The 25558-nt window shown below is 37.5% G+C and overlaps 1 protein-coding gene across 1 annotated transcript in view; it reads left to right on the forward strand.

The window, feature by feature from the left end:
* The window catches only part of LOC119781543 (mediator of RNA polymerase II transcription subunit 13-like), a 118108-nt gene that overhangs the window by 82491 nt on the left and 10059 nt on the right, over positions 1-25558 (forward strand). The window contains 14 exon segments of the mRNA XM_038282039.1: positions 10519-10664; positions 11069-11275; positions 12049-12213; positions 15214-15370; positions 15471-15575; positions 16883-17539; positions 19184-19397; positions 20101-20179; positions 20267-20382; positions 20591-20687; positions 21822-22039; positions 22830-23008; positions 24534-24759; positions 24761-25463. Coding sequence (XP_038137967.1) covers positions 10519-10664; positions 11069-11275; positions 12049-12213; positions 15214-15370; positions 15471-15575; positions 16883-17539; positions 19184-19397; positions 20101-20179; positions 20267-20382; positions 20591-20687; positions 21822-22039; positions 22830-23008; positions 24534-24759; positions 24761-25463 — 3269 coding nt within the window.

The following is a 25558-nucleotide window of genomic DNA, read 5'->3' on the forward strand; positions in this document are numbered from 1 at the left end:
TGTTTCACTTCCCATCTAGGAAGCTTTTTCAATTAAAAATGTCAAGAATAGCATTGAGTTAAAAAAAAAAAACTTCCTGGATTGGAAGCGAAACGTCTTTAAACTTGGAAACAAAGTCCAGCGGATTGTTTTTACCTTTTTTTTTTTTTGGAACGACTATGACCTGGATGACTGAGAATCTTCACCAGCAAAACAAGTAAACAATCATAGATATATATTTTCCAGAATATATGACTCATTGAGTTGTTTCTACTATATCTCACTCAGTCGTAACACCGGCACACAGACCCAAGTATCAGACAATTTAGAGATTCTTTGATATACCTTACTTTAGATTTTCCTATAATATATTTTATGCTTCCATTTTTGTATCTGTGAATTTTTATAGACTTTAACCAGTCAGTGTTATTTGAGGAAGACTCTTTTTGAGTTATACGGTTAAATCATGAGAAAGTAGATGATAATCAGTCAGGTTTATCAAATCCAATCAAATGAGTGTATCTAATTAAAACAACTACACTTCAGGTCAATTCAAGCATTTATACATTCACATTTTGTAAAGGGTGTCTAGGGTTTTACAAAGTTTTAAGCTACAAAGTTTTCTTTGTTTAGTGAATTATTAAATAATTACATTGTAAAATGTGTGAGTTACATTTAAATTTGGTTATATATGGTTATCATTGAAATGGGAAATGTAAAAATCAGAGGAGTGCTTGGTAAACTGAAAAAAGTGTAGTTTAGAATGTAGTTTTTCTATCATAGTTTTTAAGTTTACTTCCTCATTTTACAGCATTCTGGTGAATATAAACCACATTTAAAAGAGCTTATGTCAGCATTTTTTGAATGAAGCTAATGTTGCAGTAAGTTGTGACATCTTTGTTACTCAAGATCCTACTGTGGAAGATGTTACATGACATGTTTTTTATTGACCAGCACATATATAAAGAAACAGAAAGTATAAAAGTTCGTCTATATTTTAAGTTTTTACAAAACCTATTATATGCTTAAAACAAGTCAGAAAAACTGAAATATTACTGTAGAGTTAAAGCTGATGAAAAATAAAGTTTTTAAAGTTCAATGTTAAGCGATTTTTCTCATTTCTACCGCTTTTGTCTGAGATGTAAAGCATTCGTCTGCTTTACAATGTTTAGGAATGAGGCTGATTGCTTTGTGTTATTAAGGTTTGATGCAGAGTCTGTATTACGGTGAGAGATTTCAACTTTACTCTATACCAAACTTAATGCACTATAGCAAAAACAAAACATCTTTGATTTATGTTTTTTTTAGGTCAACTTTTGAGATTTCTTTCATGCTTTTCAATCTTGGACTAATAATGCTTTTAATATATTTTAAACAAAAAAACCTAGAAAACAGCAAAAAACTGTTGATATGAATTCTTAAAGGAGAATGAACCAGAGGTAATCTGAAATAACTGAATGTGAGAATAAAATAAAATTAAATAAAGAAAAAATAGTTTTAGTACAACAACAGGAATGGAAAGTTATAAGGAAGACACTTGCATGAGAGTAGATGCGCATATATAAACATGAGTGGAGCGTTTTTTTGGAGGTTGCACAGGCCATTATGTGTGTTTGTGCTTGTGTCTGGCTGGGAGACATCTGTACATCATGTTAATTCCTCTTCGTTTCGAAAGCCTCTCTGCCGCCGGAATACACTCCACACCCCCTGCTGAGATAATCCAGACTCGTTTTTTTTGAATTATTGAACATCCTGAAGGCAAAGATAGGGAGAGAGATGGAGAGCAAAAGACGGAAATGTTCCTGAGAGCTCTCACCGAAAACAAATCCGAGTCGTATGTGTGTGCTGTAGAGGTGAATAAAACAACTTTTCATTATAACTCTCAGTTTGTTCCCTACAGTGACACTAAAGAAGCGCTGTTATTCACCAGTTATCTGCCCCTATATTCCCACATTTCCGTGTGTTTGTACTGTTACAAAGTTTCCCTGAAGTTGAGAGTGAGAAGACCTGCAGATCCCTGACCAGCAATATTTTCAGCAAACTCTGAAACATTCTTCACTAACAATGGCCTTCTTCCGTACATCTCTTCTTCACCTCTACACCATGCCTTTTGTCTCCATTAGGGGGTGTATTGACGCTAACATCCATACCATGCCCTCACAGCCAGGCCAGCTCCATCACCTTGGCACCGCTGCCTTTTCCAGGGCTTATCTGGTGTTTATCTTGTTTGTGTCCATTGGACACAGTGGGTTTTGTTAGATCCAGGAGATGATTCCCCCAGCCACCATCAAACCTCCGCCCCCCCTTTCCTTTTCTCTTTCAACCCAACTCTCCTGTTCTCTTTGTGTCTAAATGGGAGGAAAGCTCTCTGGGTTGGTAACGCATTGCATCAGACGCCAAGGGGAGACCGGAGCAGAGGGAGAGAGTAACAGGGATGCAGAGCGAGGAAGTGGAGACGAGGCATCTGAGAGGGGAGGAGCAGTGAGGCGGCTCGGTACGGGTGGTGGTGCGGTGGGGATCAGAGAAGGTGGGGGGTCGTAAATTAATCATCGCTATAGACGGCTGAATGGATGTATTAGAGTCTGTCTCCCTCATTAGTTCAGTCAATTCTTTGCATGCCAAGTATAACGCTCAGTGTTTTTTTTATATTGCAGCTTTCATTCCACTAATGGCCATAAACTCATGCATAAATAATATTTGTAGTTCACAGTAACAGACCTGTTCTCTGCTATAAAACAGGCCTGCAATCTGCGGTGCTTTCAGCATCTTTATGAAAAAGAAAAATCTTGTAAAAGAAGAAAAAAAGTGTCATAAAAATATTTAACGTTTTGCATTTTCATTGGGTAATGTTTAACATTTCTATAGTCATTTATCTTAAATAATTTTAGGTGTGATATCGATGTTAAGTTCTCATATAAATACTAAATTGACAGATGGGGTTAGTCTGCTAAACATTTGAGAGACTATACAGTTATGAATTGGAGAAATGGTTCCAAAATGAGAGAGCGAGACATTTTGCCAGTAGGTAAAATGTTGTGAGCTTTAAAGGCTATAATTTAGGGCTAGGAAAGATTAAAATAGAAAATAGACTGACAGGAAAAAAGCACCTGTTAGATGAACTAATAGGCAGCCGCTAAGTAGCCGCTGAGTGAATGAACTAGAAGGTGGTGACTGTCTGGATGTAATGTGTGACTAAATATATTTAGTCACAATTTGATAATTGCTATCATTTTGCAAAATGTTTGCACAATTGCTCACATGTTGACTTGACATAGGATCTCTTTTCTGCAGGGGGATTAATTTGTATCTCTTATTTTTTGTCTTCATTGGATCAATCCAAGATTTTATTCATTATGATTTTTTTTTTTTTTTTTTTTTTTTTTTTACAGTTTGGTGCATTTGTCTTTTCTGCTCCTTAATATTTGTATCTAGATAGTTTTGTCACTTGGAATTGGGGTAAAAAAAAAAGCCCAGGTAATTTTAGTAATGTTAGTTTATTCACATCCTTTAAATGTATCATATTTTATTGTTATGACCCAAAGCTGTATACATTTTATTAGATCTTATGGGAGTGACAGAGTGTCCCTTTTATGAAGGACACATAAAAGATATGTTCCTGTGAAAAAAAACAGGATATACCAAATGAAACTTGTGCATAATGATGTAGTTGGAGAAGCACTTATTCTTTGAAAAGAATAAAGGATAAAAAGACATATATTATAAACAAAATTAAGTGCATCATGCAAAGTTCCTTAGTTTTTGATTAAATGTTTAATTTATCAAGATATCAAAACAACTGTTCAGTGATATGAACAGCTGCCAAGAGACCTTAGGTAAATTAGCACTGGCTGCAGATCTGCAGTGTTACTAGATCAACTGGCAGAACAACTATTTCTTTTGTAGAAAAGAAAGTCATTGTTAAAATAAAGCCCAAATATTTAAATACTAGTTCAATTTGAGCACAATGGGACACAGCAAACATATGAAAGAAGATGTTCTGATCACCTAAGGGCAGTATTATACAAAAATATCAATTGCCAGACATGCAAAACATTATGTGTGCCTAAAGCGAAGCTGTAAATCACTCTCTTCCACCAGATAGTGAAACTTGGTGGTGTCAGCATTATGTTGTGAGAATCTTGTTTTTGTTCAGGAGTGTATGGGGAGCATTTCAAAGTTAATGGGAAGCTGGGGGGGAATTTATTAGCAAAGGATTCTCAAAGCTATGTATGTCTCATGTTTCTTCACAATTAGACCATAGTTGTGATTGTCAGTCACTTTCTTGTAGATATAACTTAAAGAGACTGAATCAATTTATCTTGAAACCGATTTCCAAGCACTGTATAATCTAAGCTCCATTTAATTAATTCTGTAATTGGAACTGTATTTTTTTTTTTTCTTTTTTTTTTTTCCAGTAATACAGCCCTAAAATATTCAGATTTAAGAGACTACATTTTCAGAGCGTAATCACATTGCTTTTGTCCTCTGGCAGGATACCTTGTTATTGTGTAACCATATAAATTTAATTGGAGTATAAACATTGTGATAGCATTCCTCCCTAAAAGCCATGAGGGGCCTTTGAATAATACATCAGACTTGGTGTCTTCGCCTTTATGTTACTTCAAATTTTTGGTACATACTACAGAATGTGCACATGCAGAAATATTTACATTAACTTGCAATAAGTCTGATGGTAACTCTTCAGGTTTGTGCGGTGTTTGCATTAGAATAAATTACACAATCATAGCAGCACTCTGGAAAGTGGTTTTAGAGGGATGTGTACACATGCTGCTCACAAGAGCTTACAAGAGTGTAAACATCCTCCACAATGGTCCACAAGCGTCCGTGGAGCATCTTAACGCACGTGTGTGTGTGGAAAAGGGTTAGCTTGAAGGAAGAAGATAACTTGAGGAGCTGCTCCTCTGGTGGCGGAGAAAACACTTAAGGTTCAGTTTAAGAAGATTAACCTCCCAGATTTAGGAGAATACAGATAAAATACTATCATACCTGATTAGTTCAACTGACTGGGGTTTCTGTCTGAGCACCGTTATCACGGCATCGGATTAGGACAGATCTGTTTGAAGAGATAAAAGCCTTGTGCGTAATACCAATGGTTAGTGTGTGGATTGCTGTTTTTTAATCTTTCTTTCTTGGTTTTTTTTTTTCACTATTGTTATGCAGCTCCCCTGCAAAGCAAACAGATGTTAGGCCATAACCGCTTTTCGTTGATGTTCAGCAAAGTATTTTTTTTACACATTCAGATTCTTCACGAATGCCAGTTTATTTTTGTAGGAGCTTAAGTGACAAAAAACACAGAGAAACACTAAGCTCTGAAGGGGAGGGCAAATAGCATAGTATACTATATTTTAACTTTGTTAAAGATTAAAATATTGAGATAAATATGGAGCCTCTAAATTAAGATGTCAGCCTTTTTTTACTCCATATTTTATTCCTCCTTTATTCATAAAGTCCTTTTTATGCTTCTTTTACTTAAGACGGTGTATTTAACCATACATAATATGGTCCATCATGACATGCATTTAATATTATGTTAAATAAATGTTAGTTTTTAATAAAAATACAAAATCTCTTTATTGCTTTACCCCAAAAAATATGTCAAAAATCGCATCAAGAGAGATTGAAAGAATAAACCGTTTTGGGAAACTGTTTATGTTTATACCACATCAGTGTTTAACTTTAGGAAATAATACAATAAAGCTTATGTAGAAAGCTTTGGTAAGTTTTAGACTTCAAAGAACGAGGCGTGACTGAGAAACTATAACCAGCTTCTCCATCTCAACTGACAAAACAGACAAAGACAGCATTATATAGCGCAGCAGCCAAGTCACCCCAACTTTTATGTGTTTAGAATATCTGCCCCTTATCAAACTATGGCCAAGGGAAAGCCACTGTTGTGAGCCATAAGAAGTCCCACCATAAACCACACGATGGATGCTGCAAACATTTAGAAGAAGTTTGTCAGATTAAAAGAGAGACTTTTTTACCTACAAGCTAAATTCTGTGTTATTCATTAATGTCAATAACACTGTTCACACCACTGTAAACCAAGCAGAGGGAACCTTTCCTTTAATAGATGCAGAGAAGCTGGCTAGAGTTTATTGGAGGATAGATGAGGCTGAATTGAAAGCAGTTATGGAAAACAATCTGTAGGAGGCTGTAAAAACCTTGTGGAAAGCATAATGTCCTATTTACCCACAGAACATCGCTAAATATCCACTAAATACTTCACCATCTAATCGTTCTACCATAGATTTGTCTACTACTATACTCTAGGACAGGGTTCCTCTGTTACAGTTCTCCAGGTCCTGTGTCCTGCATCTTTTATTTGCATCTGTTTCCTCACTTGTGAATCAAAGGGCTGGATGACCTTCTCAATATGCAGTCAAGTTCTCCTGAATCCCCTTTGATGACCTGATTATCTAACTTGGATATGGTGAAGCAGAATCACATCTAAAAGGTTCAGGATGCCTGACTTCCAGGGGTGGAATGGTCAAACGCTGCTGAAGGAGTCTAGTTTTTACTTCCATTTAATATGATGGAGCATGAACAATGTTGCAACAAAGAATACATTAAATATTTCTATTTGGGAAAAAACGTCAGGCTCTGTTTTCTTGGTCTATAACACAAGATTTTGTTTCTGAAATCCCAAAATGTCAAATAGTTTGAAGAATATTTTTGCAAAGTACTGCCTGCAATGATCTCTGCCTCTTCACACAACATATTCTCAAGCTTTAACTACAAGATAAGTGCATGTTCTTTACCTGTCCAAACTCAAGAGCATAACATGCTGGTATATTTGTCACATGTCATGTATAGCAGGCTAAATTTAAGAGGGAGCCTGCAGATCATATGAAGCTGAGCAGTGACACATTCACACAGACTGTAATATGTCTCTGTGTTCCCTACCTCTACATTAGCTGATTGATTTCACTATAAAATCATGCTCAGTAGCCTCCTATTAAAACTCTGATCTCATCGATATGTGTGCAGCATTTCCAGTGTGTGGCACTGAATTATTCACTTCCTCCTCTGTCTCACACTGCTTTTTCTCTGGCTCCTCAGGTCTTCCTTTCCTTATCTCTTTAATTTCCTCTTACTCCTCCCAACTTTCCAGTTTTGCCTCCGTCCTGGTTATGCAAACCACACATCTCACACATAATTCTCCATGTCACCATCATCTCCTGCTTTCTTTCCCTTCTTCTTCTGCTTCTTCTTCTTTTCATGATTGGTTCTTCTTTTCCTCTCTTCTCTGTACTGTCAGCCCTTAGACATGTCTCTCCCATCTCTCCTCCTCATTTATTAATATCTGTACCGGTACAGGCACACGTTCTCACACACATACTTATGCCTACCCAATGGTAGGCATAAGTATGTGTGTGTCCACATGCTCACGCCACCTTACTGTGCAGGAAAATGCCCTTTGTAAAAGGACATGGAGCATCAATCTCCACGGTGGGTCATTTTGCAGTTTGATGCTTCTTTTTGTTACTCTGCTGTTTTGCTGACTTGCAACTGGTCATATTTTATTGCAGTTGGAAAAAAATACTGTTACACATCAATGCATTAAGATTAACTTTTTTGTACTTTAAAATTTTGTGGTTGTCTGAATCAAATGCTACACTCTCTATATGGGGATTCACTCGTCCTACATTAACATGCAAATGTTCGGACAAAGATAAACATGGAAGAGAGGTGATTTTTTTTTAATAGTTTTTTTTATTTCACATAGTTATTACATTAAACTATTACTGTTAACATTAAACTTTTATAAAAAGTAAAATTATTTAATTAATTTCTTGGCTTTGAAAAAAAATCTTATTTATTTTAGTATGTCCTGTGGCTTGATTAGAGGAAAAAACAAACGGGACAATAGAAAATATCCATCCATCCTTTTTATATATCTGGGTAGATTTGGTACTGGTGCCTTTCTACAGATATCATTGAGTAAGAGACGTGGTATTCCATGGATAGGTCACCAGTCTATAAGACAGGAAATCTTTTTGGACTGTGGTAGCAAGCCAGGGTACTTAGATCACAACTCAAGATTTTGGAGAACATGTTAACTTCTTGAAGGTACTCCTAGGTCTGAATTCAAACCTGTGATCTTCTTGCTCTAAGGAAAAATGAAAATTGATAGTTGATGAAAGTTGCAGAGAAAAGGCTCTTATATTTTTTTTACCCTTTGTAAAAAGGTAAACACTGAATGAAAAGTAAAATTTATTAAAGTTAAGCAAATTTGAAGACAATAATTAAAAGGATATTTCTAATAATTCTTAGATAAATAAAAAATATTCATAGGAACACTTAAGAAAAAACAATAGGACGAAAGGCTGCTGAAAAGCAGAAATACAAAAAACCATTAAATGCACTTAAGATTAACAAAAACAATATAAAATAAAAAAGTAAAAGCAATATAGAGAACATATCTGTTTCTTTTGTCCCGGAAACAAACAAAAAAAAAAAAAATCAATAAACAATAACATCATTGAGTATTAAACCGCAGAGAGAAAAAATTTAACTGTAAAAAAGATTTAAAAATGGTCAAAGTGGAAAGAGAATATGTAGTGGCAAATCTTTCCAGAGTTTTGGAACAGTGAAGCAAAAACAGGCGAATATTAAAAGGGAATATTAAATATAAATTTGTCCAAATAAATAAACAGGGAGAAGTAGTATAAAACTATGGTACTTATAGAAATAAAGTAAATCAGTTAGAGGTATGTACAGCCTTAAACATTCCTGGTATATTGATGTTGTTAATCTCTTAATTTTATAATCTTTAAATCATGAAGTGTTACAAAGAATGTGTTAAATGGCAGAATATCCCATGGATTATTCCATTGATCTTTGATGTTCAGAGTTGTTAATAAAATGTTTTTTAATGCCTGAAAGACTTATTGATTAGAAGTTTTAAAGCTGAACTGGACCAGTTCCAATCATCTCTGATCTTTATCATTAATTTGAAGTATCCATCCATCCATCCATCCATCCATCCATCCATCCATCCATCCATCCATCCATCCATCCATCCATCCATCCATCCATCCATCCATCCATCCATCCATCCATCCATCCATCCATCCATCCATCCATCCATCCAAATATTTTAAACCTGCTCAACAATATTTAATTTAACTAAAGGACTTAAAGCAGAATGGAGGACTGTGCAATGATAGGTACCAAATTTTTGTTTTAGATCCCTTAAACACTACGTCTCAAACATATTAAATATAAATTTGCCAAAAGTGACAGAGATAAACACCCCACTCTGTTAATTGTGCTGATGTGTGTATTTGTCCTGAGCAGATTGGTACCCTTGACTTGCAGCTGTTTTCCCTGAGCTTCCCTGTGCACCTATATTTAGCTCTTTGTGTGACTGGAACGATGAGCAGAGGACGAGGTTGGAGGGCAGTGACATTGAAAGCATTTTTGACTCATTTTTTGTTGAAACATGAACTGTAGAGATGATAAACAACCACTGATTTCTGTGTGCGTGCTTATGATATTATGTATGGGCTGAGAAAGCATTGAGTGCCCGGGTGTCAGTTTATCACAGGCATGCATATGTATGCACTTTAGCTGTGCTCTACTCCCTGTGATTGTGCTGGCTTATGCTCAAACCACCTGCTGTCATTTGGGATTTTTCTTTTTTTTTCTTCCTCTCAGGGAGCTTGAGGAGTGTTTATGAAGCGTAAAACCTTGCCTTCTCTTCTCTCGAGTGAATCCAGCGCCATCTGGAGGCTGTCACCATCAAAACTTAGACATCCGGCTCTGATAGGCTGTGTTTAGTTATGGCTGTGCAAGTGGAACTGGCCATTTTATTGAATTTGATGATCCATTACAGCTCAAATGGCGGTCCAACTCCCTCAGGGCAAAGGGGATATTGCATAGGCAGCAGGGTAATCACAAAGCGATTAGAGTACCTGCTGACTTTATTTTAATTCTGATATATATAAACCCAGGTAGTGAGGTGGTTTATAGATTAAAAATATACATCAGTGGAGCTGTCGAGGCGGTTAATGACGTCCAGCCCGCCCACTGCCGTATAGATTGCAATAACGCTCCAACAATTGCTCTTTGTTGATTAAAAAAAAACAACAACAAAAACACAGCAATGCATGATGAACTGCAAGCAGGCTGGTGTAATAAAGAGAGAGTTGCATATGTAAACATCCAGCCATCACAATCAGTCACAAGCAAATGAGGATTTATACCTGCAATAAGAATCATATTGGAAAGACAGCTGAGTTTTAATAAACATGGTGACTGATTATGTTCTCTGATCAGAAAATGAGATCCCCTCATCTGTCCGATCTCCAAAAGCTGACATGTTTGACATTTTTAGTCCACTTTGTCTCAATTAAAATTAAAAAGCAGTTATGTATCAGCTTAATTTATGTGTAATGAAATTGTGTAGGTGATTGTACATGTCATTTAACTGGCCACTCAAACACAAGCTTGATTTCAGTCATTTTAATGTTTCCTCTTTGAAGTTTCACTGTTTTTATCTTCTCCCTGCAGCGAACACCTGTCCTGCTGCTTCTCCTTCTTCCTCCATGGTGAAAGTAACGTCTGCACGAGCGTTGAGATCGTCCAGCACCAGCCTGCCTACCACATCACAGAGCGCCATATCCAACTCGCACAGACTTCCTCTACTCCTGTCCAAGGTGACACCACAAACCGTCCATTTGCTGCCTTCATTGTACAGTGTTGCAGACAGTAACACCATGCATCTCACTATTAGGTCTAACATAATGAGGATAAATATGAATGTGGAAACCAGAAATAAAAAAGCTCAATTCTTTATCTAACCAGAAAAATTAATTTAGATAGGCATAATCTTGAGTATTTTTGTCTGTTGTACTTAATGAAATATAATTATTATTTTCTGTAGTAATATTGGTGTTCTAACTAGATATAAATAAACTTTCTAAAAGTATTCTTTGTTTTGTTCTTTTTTAAGATAAATTTAAAGCAACACATTAATGAAAAATTTTGGACCATGTAAATGTTTAGTCTTTTTGATCATATCTCCTTGCTATCTCTTATCATTTTCTTCTCCTCTGTGTAGTGATCCTGAGTCCGTATGGCCTGAGTGGGACCCTAACGGGCCAAGCCTTCAAGATGAGTGACCCAGCGGCTCGAAAGCTGATGGAGGAGTGGAGCTACTTTTATCCCATGGTTCTTCCACCCAAAGAAGGAAGTGGAGAAAAGGAACAGAAGGAAGCAGGGCAGGCCTACGATCAAAGCTCTCATGTAGCCGTAGATGTCATCGTAGGTATGGCAAACAAAAAAACAACAACAAAAAAATCTATATAGGTATAGATATAAAGGAGTTGGTGCTCAAATAAAGAAAACTTTTCCATAAAACACTTATTACAAGTGGCAGTGGATATTAAATAACACTGCTGGCTTTTTAGCATTTAAATAGTAATCAATACTATTACATTAAATTCCAGCGATGTTGCTTTGACAAAGCAGACGGTGAGACGTTAACATCTCATTGATTAGGCTCTGTCACTGTTGGAGCAGAGAAACTGCTGAAAGTGCCGCTTGTCTTTTAAAATGCCTGGAAGGAGGATGACTAGAAGCTATGAGGGAGTAGTGAAACAGACAGAGAGGAAGAGTCTGGAAGCTTAGCTATAAACTCCCGAAAGTTTCTCTTACAGTCTAATCAGTCTGATCCCACTGCGTCGACTTGACCTGATTACAATTAACACTCGTTTGGATCCAGGCAGCTTTTACAGCTGAAGAGGAAAGCCTTACGAAGCTGAAAGTAGAAGGATTTTTCTTTGATTGTGTTTTTTCCTAGCTGAAAGTGTGCACTTGCATTATTGGAATACAAAGCTAGTGATTGACCAAACTGAATTTATTGCTATTTACATTGACATTTAAGAACATTCTGGAAAAAAACACAAAAGAAAATTGTTTTGATCATACATGTTCAAAAATGTTTTTTTTATATATATATATATATATTTGCTGTTAAATACGTGCAACAGACACCAAATTGGTTCAAAACAGCAGAGCTAATTTTTCTTATCTTCCTAGGCGGAGTAAGGATGACCTACCCAGCTGCTTTCGTGCTCATCGCCCAGGGGGACCTACCAGTGGAGCAGCCTCCACCTGTTCCTGCAGCTCAGGGCCTCAACAAGGAGCTGAATAACTGCAGTGTGCCTCTGACTCCACCGACGTCACCAGAGCACCCCTGCTCTGGTAACACACATGCATGTATAAACCTTATGCAAAAGAAAAAAAAACGATTAGACTGCGAATGAATGGTGCAGGGCTTAGTAGGTAAAATGTATGGCACTGAAACTTCACGTATTTATTAACTTTCTTCTTTTATCCCAGGTATTTCAGAATATATATTTTTTTATAAGAAGCATCAGAAACCTTTTTAAAAAAGCTCCCTTCTCATGTGGATCAGTTTGCTGAGTTGTTATGTTTGAAATTGTCACTAGTTACATCTGAGCGTTGTTTCCCTTGATGTGGGGATTTTTTTCTGTTGCGTCATTAACTTAGCACTTTGTCTTAACACCTCAACATTTGATGACTAGAGTTTCCACTGTGGTCTCTGCTACTCTACATGAGTGCTGGAGACCTCTGAGTACAATGCAAGGCATACAAAATGACATAAACAGACCGGGAATTGCTGTCGATAAACAGCAATAAAATTAGACTCTAAAAAACTATTGCTGCAAAAGACAGCTGCACAGTTAAATGGGGATTTTCTGACATAATGTTTGGCAGTATAACAGAAGCTGGAATCAGAGGGTGAGTGCTGTTAGGCAATCTAAGCCTGTGATCTGACCTGGACATTCCTTATATTTTCTTTAGCATTAAAGAATTAAAAAGCCACATAACTGTTTGAATTTTTGAATGCGAATTATGAGTATTAAAACACTGGAATGGATTTTAACCAGTTACATATCCTTGTCTGCAGTTCTGCCGGTGGCCTCTTTATAGCTGTAGTTGGGAGAAAAATGCAAGTTATGGTTGGACCTTATAGGCATGGGCGTAGGTTTGCATAGGGACCATAGGGACATGTCCCTACCAAAATTTTGAACCGACCTAATTGTCCCGACCAATAATTGGATGTGAGCAACATGTTTATAATTTACAGCAGTAGTTGTTGCAACAGTGGCTTCTTTTCCTCTCGCAGCTCCTCTGCCTGGTCTCTCCTGTCCCTTTCATGTAGCAGCGCATGGAACTGTGCTGCGCTGTTTAACTCAACTCTCATTGGTTGTTCTGCCTTAAGTTCTGCCTTAAGTTCCGCCTTCTCTCTCTCTGATTGGCTGTTTTCTAGTTGAAAATTTATTCACACTAGAATGCAGCGGTTACTACAATTAATATTAGGCTACAAAACTAGCCCCAATAAAAAAAATTAATATCATGTATACTAAAAAACAAAAAACTTTTTTTTTTCTTTTATAAAACGAAATATTCTGAGTCAGCCAGGAGTTCTGAAGACTGTTGGAAAAATGGGCAAATAAAGGCTGTAAGCCATCAACATTTCTGATTCTTAGCCACAGCCAACTAAAAAAGAAAATGTGAGGGTTTCCTTTTTACCGATATTAAGTTGATATTACTGTTTTCATTTTTTTTGTTTTTTATTTTTACAATTTTGATATAATCACTGATCTAAGTGGGTTGCTCTGTGGGGAAAGGCACATTTTACATTTATATTACTGTATGTTTTAAAGTCTCTATACTCCAGTTAATGATGAATCACTTACTAAATTAGTTGACGATTATTGACATAATCAATTAATATGATTAATTTTTTTCAGCCCCAGATGAAATACATGATATTGGCTTCACAGAGTAACTACAGCCCAGATGTTCAACTTTTATAGTGATGTTAATATTTTAATGAATGTATTATTTTGCTTGATACAGAGAGAGAATAGTAGGTACAAATATTAGAGTGGGGTTTAACTCTGCACAATTCTGTATCTTCAAGAGAAAATACTGTATTTACCTTCTCTCTTAGTCGTTCAAATGAAACCGTTTTCAAAGTGGAAAACAGTCCTAATTCCACATTCATCAGAGCCGGTGATGCTTCAAACATTGATAAACAGCATCTAATGAGTGTAGAGCATATAACATTTTTATTAGTGGAGCAAAATGTTGCTTTTCTCTTTTAACAATGAATTCCTCTTATCAGTACGGATGCTCACATCGAGCATAAAAAAGGGCATGCATATTGCATAGCACCAATGACACCAGACCAATAGTGTCCCTACCAAAGTTCAAATGAGACCTACGCCCTTGCTTATAGGTAACATACATATTGCCTTTAAGTTCTGGGAACCAGTAACATTTTACCATAAGTTTAATTAGCATTCAGACTAATTAAACACAAATTTATTCATATTTCAGTATTAGTCCCATTCCAACTTAATGAATCGATCAAACTGAAGTTATGAGGCCCAATCATTTACTTATTAGTCATCCTTTTCTACTTAATCTCCCTTATACTTCACATAGAGACATTTTTATAAAAGTGTTGTCAAATGATTTCACAAAACATATTCTCTGCCATTATGAATGCAGAACAACATAAGTAGAAGTTTACCAACGTCTCATCCAGCAGTGATTAGAGCACAAAGATGGTGTCCTCCATGGACCTGAAGTGCATTACTTCATTTAAACCCAGCTGGATGTAAACCTTACTAATGAAATAAGTTAAAGACTATAAAATAAATGCTTTCATATGCCTACTTTTATTGCTTATGTGTTTTATGTAACCAATAGAGGGTTTGGTGCTCTGTTATTAAATGTTGCTTTTTATGACGTACTGTGAGAATCTTAATGACTACTGTGAGGATGGGTTAATATCATGGGTGCTTCCCAGTTCTACATAAATAATAAATATTGTCTGTTTCCTTTCTAACACTTTTTTCCCCCAGCTTGTCTGTTTGAAGTATGAGAAACTGACCAATGTGTGAATAACCCAATGATACCCCCCTATTAGACAGCGGTAGCCACTAATGTATGACAAGTGCTTATGTTATACGCTCTGACCTTGTCAGATTTCGGTCTCAAAATCTTGTTAAAAGGCACCAGTTGGATATTTTCACACATGACAGATTATTTTCCTCTGCAATTAGATTCATGGATAGAAGAGCGTCGGTGAATAAGATGCTTCACTGCTGACTGAGATTATGACTCTGTTGCTGAGTGGTTCGTATCTGTTCCTTTGCTTCGCAGCAGACAGTGGCTTCGTGACGTCGTCTTCTAACGTCCCCACACCAGATAGCAGCATGGGGATCACCACCTTCAGCCCGAAGCATTCTGGGAAGAAGCTGACCTGCCAGGTGGTGCACCAGGCCTGGAGGGAGTGCTACCTCAACCACTCCCAGCATGTGTATGATACCTCTAAATAACCTCCTTCCTAATACTGTCATTATTACTCTAATACTCATGATAAGTTGATATATCCTTCTGGATCTGGTTCTTCCCTGCAGACCAAATCAGCTGACTGACGAGATGCAGAGAAAGGAAGTGCCAAACAGAGTTACTATGTGGAACTTTAATGATCTTGGAGCAAGAGTACCCTGCAGCTGCTCCAGGTAACATACAACTGTCGTTTTAACTCGTTCTGTAATCCATTGGATATTTCTCTTCAGTATAGTTACTTTTTTTCTATTTCCATTTAATAAACCAAAGTCTACAGACTTAAACACATTATTTTGCTCTTGGTCTATCAACAAACAAATTGGACCACATCTGACTGAGCTACCCAAAGTTGTTTGGTCTAAGGAGATTTTCCCTCACAGGAAAAGTGTTGCATTGATTTAATCATAAAAATCATAAATTATAGAGCCACATCTGGCTATAGATACTGCTGTTCTTTGTTTTGTTGTTGTTGTTTTTTTACAGAGACATTTTTGTCTGTTTTTTTCATGCAAAATAACTTAAACTCCATCTATTTTAGACTTTGACTATGTAAGGCTATTTTCCTGTTGATTTGTGAACCTCCTTCCAAGTCTCAAGTTTTTTTCACCTTCTAACAGCTGTTCTTCCATGACTGTTTACATTCATCCATCCTTGCCTCTCCCTGCTAAACAACAGCATCTCCACAGCATGATTCAGCCATCAAAATGTTTTCCTATATGTTGATTCATTTGGGATGATAAACGGCTTTCGTTTTCTACCAAAACTTTTGCAAATTATGGACTGAAAGTGGCCAAACTGTTTAATTTGTATACAAAATTATTCCGCTGTTTTTTTTCTTCACCTTTTCTGAGACATAGCCGGGCAATGTAATCCAGAAATTAATTTGGATGTTTTAGGTAACTTTAGAATTAACTTTAGATTGGAGCAATCCTCCAAACAGAGCTGCCGATGTCTGCAACTCCTCCATAGTGATGATTAGCCTCTCTGGTTAGGTAGATGCCCATATCCTAGTTGGTTTGCAATTATGTAGCAAGGTGTTAATGGAAATGGATTCTATGAGATGTTTGGGAGACCTTGGGAAATGCTGTAAATACCCACTGCTCTCTTACAACCCTTTGTAACATAACATTTATCTAAATTAAGAAAACTATACACACTATAGACACAAGATGGTCTAATGATAAAATTCAACTCACAATACATTATTAAGGGGAATCAAAGTTATACATAATTACATATCAAACTTTTAAGATATTTGCGTTTTTTTAAGCAATTTTCTCTATGTAACACAATGCATAGCTTTATATTTGTCTGCTAAACATTTTTTTTTAGATTTTTCTGGCAGCAATTAATAATTCAAAGGTGGATAAACTCTTTATCATGACCTTTGCATTACCATTTCTTGCTTAAACATTTGATAAAATGTGATTTGTGCTTCCTTCAAGAGTGTTAAAAGAGATTGCTTTCATTTGGTTTACAGGTTAAAGCAGCAGAACCTCAGCATGTCCAACACACCCACTGCAAGCATCCAACCATGTCCCAGCTCCTCACTGTCTTCAGGGACGTCACTTTACCCTACCTCCCTGCCCAAACACAAAACAAGCGACAAGACCGAAAAGGCTGACAAGCAGTCCAAGAGGCCAGCTGTGATTCCCTTCCACCACCGTCTACCTGTCACAGAGGATACAACGCTGGAACAGGACTCACCTGGAGGGTCCCAGCTTGGTGCCCTCATTGCACTTGAACCACCAATGGAGCCCTTGAGCTCCCTCCCAAGTTGCAAATGTTCCAAGTCGCTTTCCAATGAAAGAAAAGCCCCTGAATCCCTCCTTCATTCATCCATGTCTCCACTCCCACCTACTCTCAGCCCGCACCCCCGAATACAGGACCCAGAGGTGTTAGACGCCTCTGTGGACATGCTTGCATGTCCTGATGGGACCTCAGGGCTGGGAGTGATTACCAGCGAGACAGCAGCCTATACCGCTCAACTGAGGCAGAGGGAGAGTGGATGTGGCTGGTGGAGAGGCTTCAGGACTCCCAGGAGTGATAAAAGTGACTTCAGGCCTCCTGAACTCCCTACTGAGAAATTAGAGCAAATGGAGACAGAAACTGCCACTATGAGAGATCCTCTCAAAAGGTAGGAAATAAATAGCCTGACGTAGTCCTACTCAATTCTAGTCAGAATATGAGTCTGATACTGCTCCATAGAGCTGTGATTATGGGGCGTGTTTTGAACGAACCAGGAAAAAAAATGCCTCTGCACTCAATTGGATAGATCTACAACCAATAAGAGCAACGGAGTGCGTGACGTATCTTAAGCGAGGCATAGTTGTTGTCCACAAAAATCAAAGCGTGCAGTTTCACGCCTAGAATAAGAAGATGAGCCTTGATCGCGTTTCTCTGTTCCTCTTTTAAAATTAATTTGCTGTCGATATCTTCTAGAACAGACCTAATAGCAGAATCTACTCACCTAAACTCTCCAGCGGCAGCCATTATTGTTGTCACCCAAGCGCGCATTGGTCACGTGGTTGATAACGTTACTCTTGATCATCTGTCCATCATCGTATAAAGCCCGCCCTGACAATTTGATTGGATCGCCTGACAGTGGGCTTTAATACTCGCGCTACTATGGAGCAGAGCCAGACCGAACTTCCCCGAACTCAAACCTTGTGGGTGGGACTATGTTCGGAATGGCACCCAGGCTAGGAAATAAATACAATGCCAGGAGAAAAAATATAACTATATAACGGCTATATTATATACATTATAACGGCTAATAAGATCCACTCATTAAAGGTATTGTGGATGATTTTCTTGAATTATTTAAAACAACCGCCCTCTCCACTTTAAAAACCATGCATACGCCCAACCCTGTACCCACTATCAAGAGGGAACACCCATTAAACGTGTGCGAGAGCGTACACATCATTTCTCCTCATGCATGCTCTGTCTAAGAGTTGCTGTTCTCATAGCTCATACAAGTTTACTGTGTCCGACGTCCGCACTAACCCCTAAATCCATCAATCACTATATAGAGCGGGAATTACGTACTGTATATAGTGGACTTTTTAGCGATCTCAGTTAACTTACCATTCGGATAAGTAATCAGTGCCTTTTGTTCCCCAGTGGTCACCTAACTCCATCTTCAACCCGTGATGCTTGCGCTATCTTTGTTATAAGTCGCAGCTGTCATGTAGCAACAGCGGGCCGCCGTGACAGTAAATCCTGTAATGCTTTGCAAAGAGAACTCTCCGCACAAAGCATTCTGGGATATATTTGCCTCTTCTGAAGCCTTACTTTTATTCTCATACACTTCGTAGACTCTTTTTCTCTTACATTATCAAAGAACCACGGTGAGAAATGTGCGCTTTAATGACTGTCTGAACCATAGTTCACCACAGATATATGCCTGAAAGTATGCATGCACAGAAAAAGATAGCTAACGGAAAGAGCACAGAGGACGGCCTTACGTATACTTATCATCAGAATGATTGACACTTCGGAGGACCACTTATTTAGATGATCTACCTGAAAATAAAAAATCGTCCTACAGTATGTACTGTACCTTTAAGACATTTAGCCTATTGGATCAGGTTACATTACAGTAGATGCTCAACACCTGATAGAAATATTAGAGTTAATGTGAGGATTGGCAGCATCTTATCGATAGAACCCATTATCAAAGCTAGATATGCATGAGATCAAATTTCTGGTTTTCTCTGTAGAATGAAAAATAAAGCTGATTTATTTTTCTTCATTTGTCTCTCCTTGTCTTTTCCAGACTTTACGCTCAGAGCAACAAGAGGTTTAAAATCTCAGAAGAAAGGGTGGTGGAGCACGTCCAAACTTTGGGCCTATTTGAGCAGCCAGGCGTAGGGACTCTGCGAGAAACGGGGGACGATCCTTATGACTTTAAGGAAGGAGAAATTGAATATCCATTTTTCTCTTCCAAGAGGGCAAAAGGTTCAGGGCGGGAAGCCAAGCAGAAGGCCAAGGTAGGAGCAGAATCATTTTAAACTGCAATAAATAAAAATGTAACGCCACCACACTACAGTATGTGGCAGAAAATGTAAGTTTCTATAAAAGGAAAACTAAAGAGAAAACATCAGTTTTCTGTGATAGAAGACACTTAGCTTGCCGTAATAGCAGGAAAATAAACTAAATTAAACGACTGTTGAAAGTGCTACTAAACATTTAGCAGCACAAGAGCGAGATATTTCCCTCAGGAGGTTGTGTGAAATAAATAGCAACCGCATGGAGAATAAATTCTAGTTTTAAATTCAGCAGGTGCTGGAGAACTCCATTTGAATGTTAATGATGCTATGTGCAAGATTGGTTTTACAAATTAATGCTTTATCCTAAAGTGCAACAAAGACCTTCCAAATCCTTTAAAGTGTGTCTCCCCCAAGTGGACAGAATATAATAATGCAGATCTAGGAAACTAGGAAGTATTTATTTTGGTACTTATGTTAAAAAAGCGATAGTTATGAACTACATGCAAAATATTACAAACAATGTGATATATTCATTAAGTGGGTATTTCTGTTATTTTGATTATGCACATACATACAGCTTGCCGTAATTTTGGGGCGCAAAAATTTGAGTCTACATCCCATAATTCGTCATAAAAAAAGTGTGCTTCTTTGTTTTGTTTTTTTATATTGGGACCAATGATGTAATTCCTAATTCATTCTTTAGGGAGAGGAAATCACCAGCAACGGTTCACTGTCTGATGGAAAAGATGCAATGTCTATCTTTAACTCTGCTCCAAAATCAGGTGAAGAAATAACCACAAACATTTGTATTTCACATTTTTAGAATGTCACTCCTTGGTATCTTTTAACTGATTTTATTTGATTTTTAGATGACTCTGGTCAAGAAAATGCCCCTGCTAAAACCAACCCTTCCCTGACTGAAGAGAAAGATCTGGTGGTCAACATCTCAGATCTGGAAAACATACTTGATGAAGAAGATGTAGGGGTAAAACATCCTTTTTATGTCTTATTCTCCAACATCAGTTTAGCTGTTTTATTATCTTGCATGTTATATTCAGCTCTCCAGTGAATTGTATTCTGCCATCAGTGTTGGAAATACATTGAAGCAAGTCGATTTATTTTGTTATTTTTCTAACTTTCCCTGCTAAAAGTACTGTTTTATATTAAACTAGTCTCTGGTTTATATTTTGTAGACTGTTTATCCAAACCAACACTCAACCAAGTTACTAGTATCTGCAGAAGATCGTCCTGGTGGGAAAGAAGGAAGAGTTAATGTATCGTATCCATCAAGTAAGCAACACCTCTATTTCCCAATAAAACCATACATATGTGTAAAACAACTACCTGTGACATAAAACACAGTCTACACTGTGTTAGATTTGTTCTTTGTTTCATTTAGGGGAAGAAAAAAAAATCCCATAGCAAGAAAGAAATATTTTCAATTAAATCCTCAGAATACGTTTTTTTGCAAAAAAAAAAACAAAAACAAAAAAACAAGAGCTATAGTTTTGTTGTGCCTATTTTTTTTTTTTTTTTTTTTTTTTTTTATCAAGGTTTCATATATCTTCAAATTTGTGCCCATGAAATCCTTTTTGATAGTGTTATGGTTTTGTTGTGATATTTCACTTGACTGTATCACAATGTAAAAACAAAAAACATGCCATGCACTTTGGTTATTACTTAGTGTAATAGAACTGCTGCAAGATGGGATACCTTGGGCTGTTTTGTTTGTTTCTTTTGAACTTTTCAGTTATTTCATCACAAACAGTAACTTGCTTTAGATAAGAATATATCAAACCTTTTAAGTAAAAGGTTATTCAGGGGGATATCCTGATAAAAATAAAAATAAAAATTACTTAGGAAAGCTTCTCATTAACACATTTGGTGGACTTTCAAGTTGATAATCCAAAGGTTTTTAAAAATGTTAGAACATTTGAATAAAAATCCCTCAGCATCTGGTAAATAAACAAAAATGTTTTATTTAGTATTCATCGGGAAAATTATAAACACTAAATAAACTTATTTTTATGCCCATTTTAGCTTTTATTCCCACATTCCTTAGAAAACGTATGTTTAGGGCCAAAGAGCAGAGGTCATAGGACAGGACCAGGACTGTTGGTGATCTAGAAAGATCCGTGTCTTTGTATGCTCTTGCGTTGTGAAATTGTATAGAAGATTTTTCCAAATGTGGAAAATATTAGAAACAGTTGCACAAATTTAGCTCTAGCAATTTTATAAGGAAAGTTATTTTCCACTTCAAGAGTAATTTGTGTTATGAAACCCTCATATATATTCGCAATACAAATAAATGATATATAATTCAGGTTCTTCTATGATTTTTTTCCCATTTATTTTAAACAACTCCAAGCCATTCTTGTTCTTTCTTCCCTTTTCATCTCATTCCTAATGTGTGTCTCTTTTTAGCAGTAGCAGATCTCCAGAGAATGTTCCCCACTCCGCCATCTTTGGAGCAACACCCAGCCTTTTCTCCCATCACGCCATATAGAGACACTCCAAGTCAAGAGACCCCTGCGCCCACTGGACTGACGGACCACTTGCCGACTTTGGCCTCCGTCCATCTAACCGAATACATGAGTGAGATGGAGGAAGGTGCAGCTAGTCCCAGGCAGGACGACTTTAAGGTAGATTCTTTCTCCATTTTAATAAACAGGTCCAACCATTTTCAGCATTTTTTATGTATACATATAAATATTTCTGAAAATGAGACATCTAAAGAGATGTATCTATATGTCTATGTATATATATAGATATAGATAGATAGAAAATTGAAGATTCACACTGCAGGCATCAAAACTATTAATTAACACATCTATCTATCTATCTGGAGAGAGAGAGAGAGAAAATATGCATTAATTTCTGTACCTTTAACTTGAATTTTTCACGCTTTATTTTACCGAATGAAACCTTTAGAATTGTGTTTTGAATGTGATGCTACACAACAAATAATAATATTTTAAATAATCAGGATAATTGAATATGGACTCCTACTCCTCACATTCATGTTTTGTGGAACATTCCCACCTCTATCTTAATCTGAGTCTATTGAATTATTTCAAGTCATGAGTATATTTGTAAATGAAAACCTTAAGTAATTCATCCATTAGTGTAGCATTGGGTGCAAATAAAAAAAAAGACCTGTCAAAGGGTTGAAATATTCATTTTTATAATTCGGAAAGGGTTGTATAAAAATGCAATCAGAGGAGGATATGTTGTATTGCACTGGTCCTCAATGCATTGTCAACTGGTAGAGAACTTCTATAGGTTTTCCTTTGTACAGCTGTAACCGTACAGCTTTGTACAGCTGGTTGTTTGGGTCAACAGTACAAAGATCTTCCAGCTATGTTTTTGCTTTTACCAGTTACCTGAGCATTAGTTGTAATATGCATATTTTTTATTTATTTTTTTGTCCAGCCACAGATAGGATCATCCATGTTTGCGCCGCTGTCCTGCCTTCCCAGCCAAACGTTACCGCCTCTCAAGATTCCTGAACAATGTTACTACCGACCATCCTGGGCAACCTTGCCCAAAATGGAGCATTTTACACCCATCATGCATCCACAGAATACTACATGCACCAAGGATGGATACACGTAAGAAGCAATAGGCCTTAACATTCTTTAAACTGATGTTGTTGAAAGATTATATTTCATTTAATATAATGAACATTTCTCTGACAAACACAGCTGAAACCAGATATTTGTAAAAAGAAAGAATACACATTTCCGTTAGGATTACCAAGACTTCAGGTGCAATTTTTAGCTTCCTAAATTCCTAGTAAGGGAATTAAGGGATCCATTCAACTGTGGGACATTTTAGTATGGGGATCGGTTTCCATGCATGTTTAAGTTTGGAAATGTGAGGTTGAACCCTGATAAAAAACAAAAAACAAATAGAAATTTTAAATAAGGAGGTAACGCTGTTATGTTGAGTGAAGGTTTTGCTGCAGGAGGGACTTGTGCACCTCACAAAATAGACCATACCACAATCATATTATGACAAAAATCGTATAGAAAGATGAAAGCAACATCTTAAAACATTGGCCAGGAAAAGCATTGACCCTAGTGGGTTTTCCAAAAGAGCAATATGCTTAAAGAAGACTCACCCCAAAATCAACTTTTCTTTAATGACTTGCTTGGTTGGCTCTCATATAGTGTTGTCTATGTGTCATAAGCATATAGATAACACTATAACACATCTATGTATACCGGTATTTTCATCAATTTACTGCCCATTTGTTACAATCCTGACTTTGTGTCTATGGCCTTATTGTTATGGGATTAGTTTTACCTGGTGGTTTTGGAAGTCCTGTACACTGTGGACCGATACAATTTCTGTTGTCTGGGACCCAATCGATTTTATAATAGCAAAATAAAAATGTGCCCAGGAAACAGAAACTGCCTTATCATGCGTTTTATCCAACTGGATTTTGCCCAAATCGCAGAGATGCCTATTCTCATTGGAATAGTATTAACATGGGACCTCAGAGTTTAGCAAAATATAGCAGCTAATTTACGGGGAAATTTTAACTTAACAAATTACTGACATGGTGCATTCACACAGGATTAAAAACACAGACGTCTCTGAAAGCTTCAAACTAATCCTGTGTGAACAGAGCTTTAAAATAGTGTTTTGCACCCTCCTCATGTTATTTTAAACTGGTATTAATGTTCTTGTAAAGTCAATAGGAAAAAACATGCCTGTTCTGCCACTGTGGGTTATAAATGCAGCTCCTCTCAGATGACTCCCACATACCTTCATAGCCAGTCTAGAAACAGACGCTAGTTTTTACTCTTATCTCTGTTATACATATATTATATTATACATAATCTAAAATTCTGATGCCAACTTACCACCCAGACACTGTCCCTACACTAAATTCTCTTTCTCAGTATTCTGGCATAATAATTTTGGTAATCCTAATCTATCTTAAAAAAAATATCCAAAATAATTTTTTTGTCTAATTTGATATCAGTTTATGTTGAAACAAAATTATCTTTCTTTTCATGCAGTATATGTATATAAATTGTTTTAACCATATTTGCCTCAGCATATGAACCTTTCAGAGCTTCCTCCCAAAAAATTTACAGTGTTAATTTTCTTATGTGTGTTTTCTAGGAACACTCCCAGTGGCATGACCCTAGCAGAACAAGACTATGTCCAGATGAGTGTCAACACTGCCTCCCTAAGCAACACTACTGGCATCCTTCCTTCTCCCGCCACGCCACGCTTCTCCGTCCCTACCCCACGAACCCCACGTACGCCCAGGGGAATTAATGCTGCAAGCTCAGGCCAGGGTTCAGTGAAGCAGGATGGTACTGAGCTCAGCTCACCAATCTCTACCCCCCTCCACCAGCCTGCCTCTTAGCTCTGTAGAGCATTTAGCTAGACCGGGCCCCCCTCTCCCTGAGGCCCACAGCCTCTATGTAGTCCTTCTGCTTTCAGACTCTGTCCTCAGTGTCTTTAAGGATCGTAACTTTGACAGCTGCTGTATTTGTGCGTGCAACATGAATGTGAAAGGGGCAGATGTTGGGGTTTACATCCCAGACTCCACGTGTGAAGATCAGTACCGCTGCATGTGTGGTTTCAGTGCCATTGTGAATAGACGGCTGGCTCACGGCACAGGGCTCTTCCTGGAGGATGAGCTTGACATATTCGGTCAGAATTCTGAGGGAGGCAAAGCAGCTGAGAGGAGACTTGCTCTCTGTCGCCGGGACCCAACGCTGGGAGACTCCAGAGCAAAGCAGTCCCAGGAGGCTGGTCCTGGCTCTCCATCTGTAATGATTGTTATTCAGGAGCAGTGCTCCCAGCCCATCTCCTCTCTGGCTTCGCTACATCTTCCAATGAATTCTTCCTGTCATGGACGCAAGGGGGCGCTGCTCCAAAGTTGGATGGCTGAAAAGCAGTGGGCAGATGGAAGCGATGCTTGTGTGGACTGTTTCAATGCTTTGGAACAGGGGCTGCAGTATGTAGATAACCCAACAGGAGGGAAAGTTGATCTTGCTGTCGTCAGAAGTAGTGCTATTCATTCCTGGCCTCACACCAATGGTAAGAAATGTGACTGCTACATTTGTGATAAATCTAGTGTTACTGTTTCTTTTGTGCACCTTTTTGATGTTCCCTCTTGTCTCTGTTTGTACGTT

The sequence above is a fragment of the Cyprinodon tularosa genome, unplaced genomic scaffold (assembly GCF_016077235.1).
Source record: "Cyprinodon tularosa strain WSP-4 unplaced genomic scaffold, ASM1607723v1 ctg179, whole genome shotgun sequence".
Taxonomy (NCBI): Eukaryota; Metazoa; Chordata; class Actinopteri; order Cyprinodontiformes; family Cyprinodontidae; genus Cyprinodon; species Cyprinodon tularosa.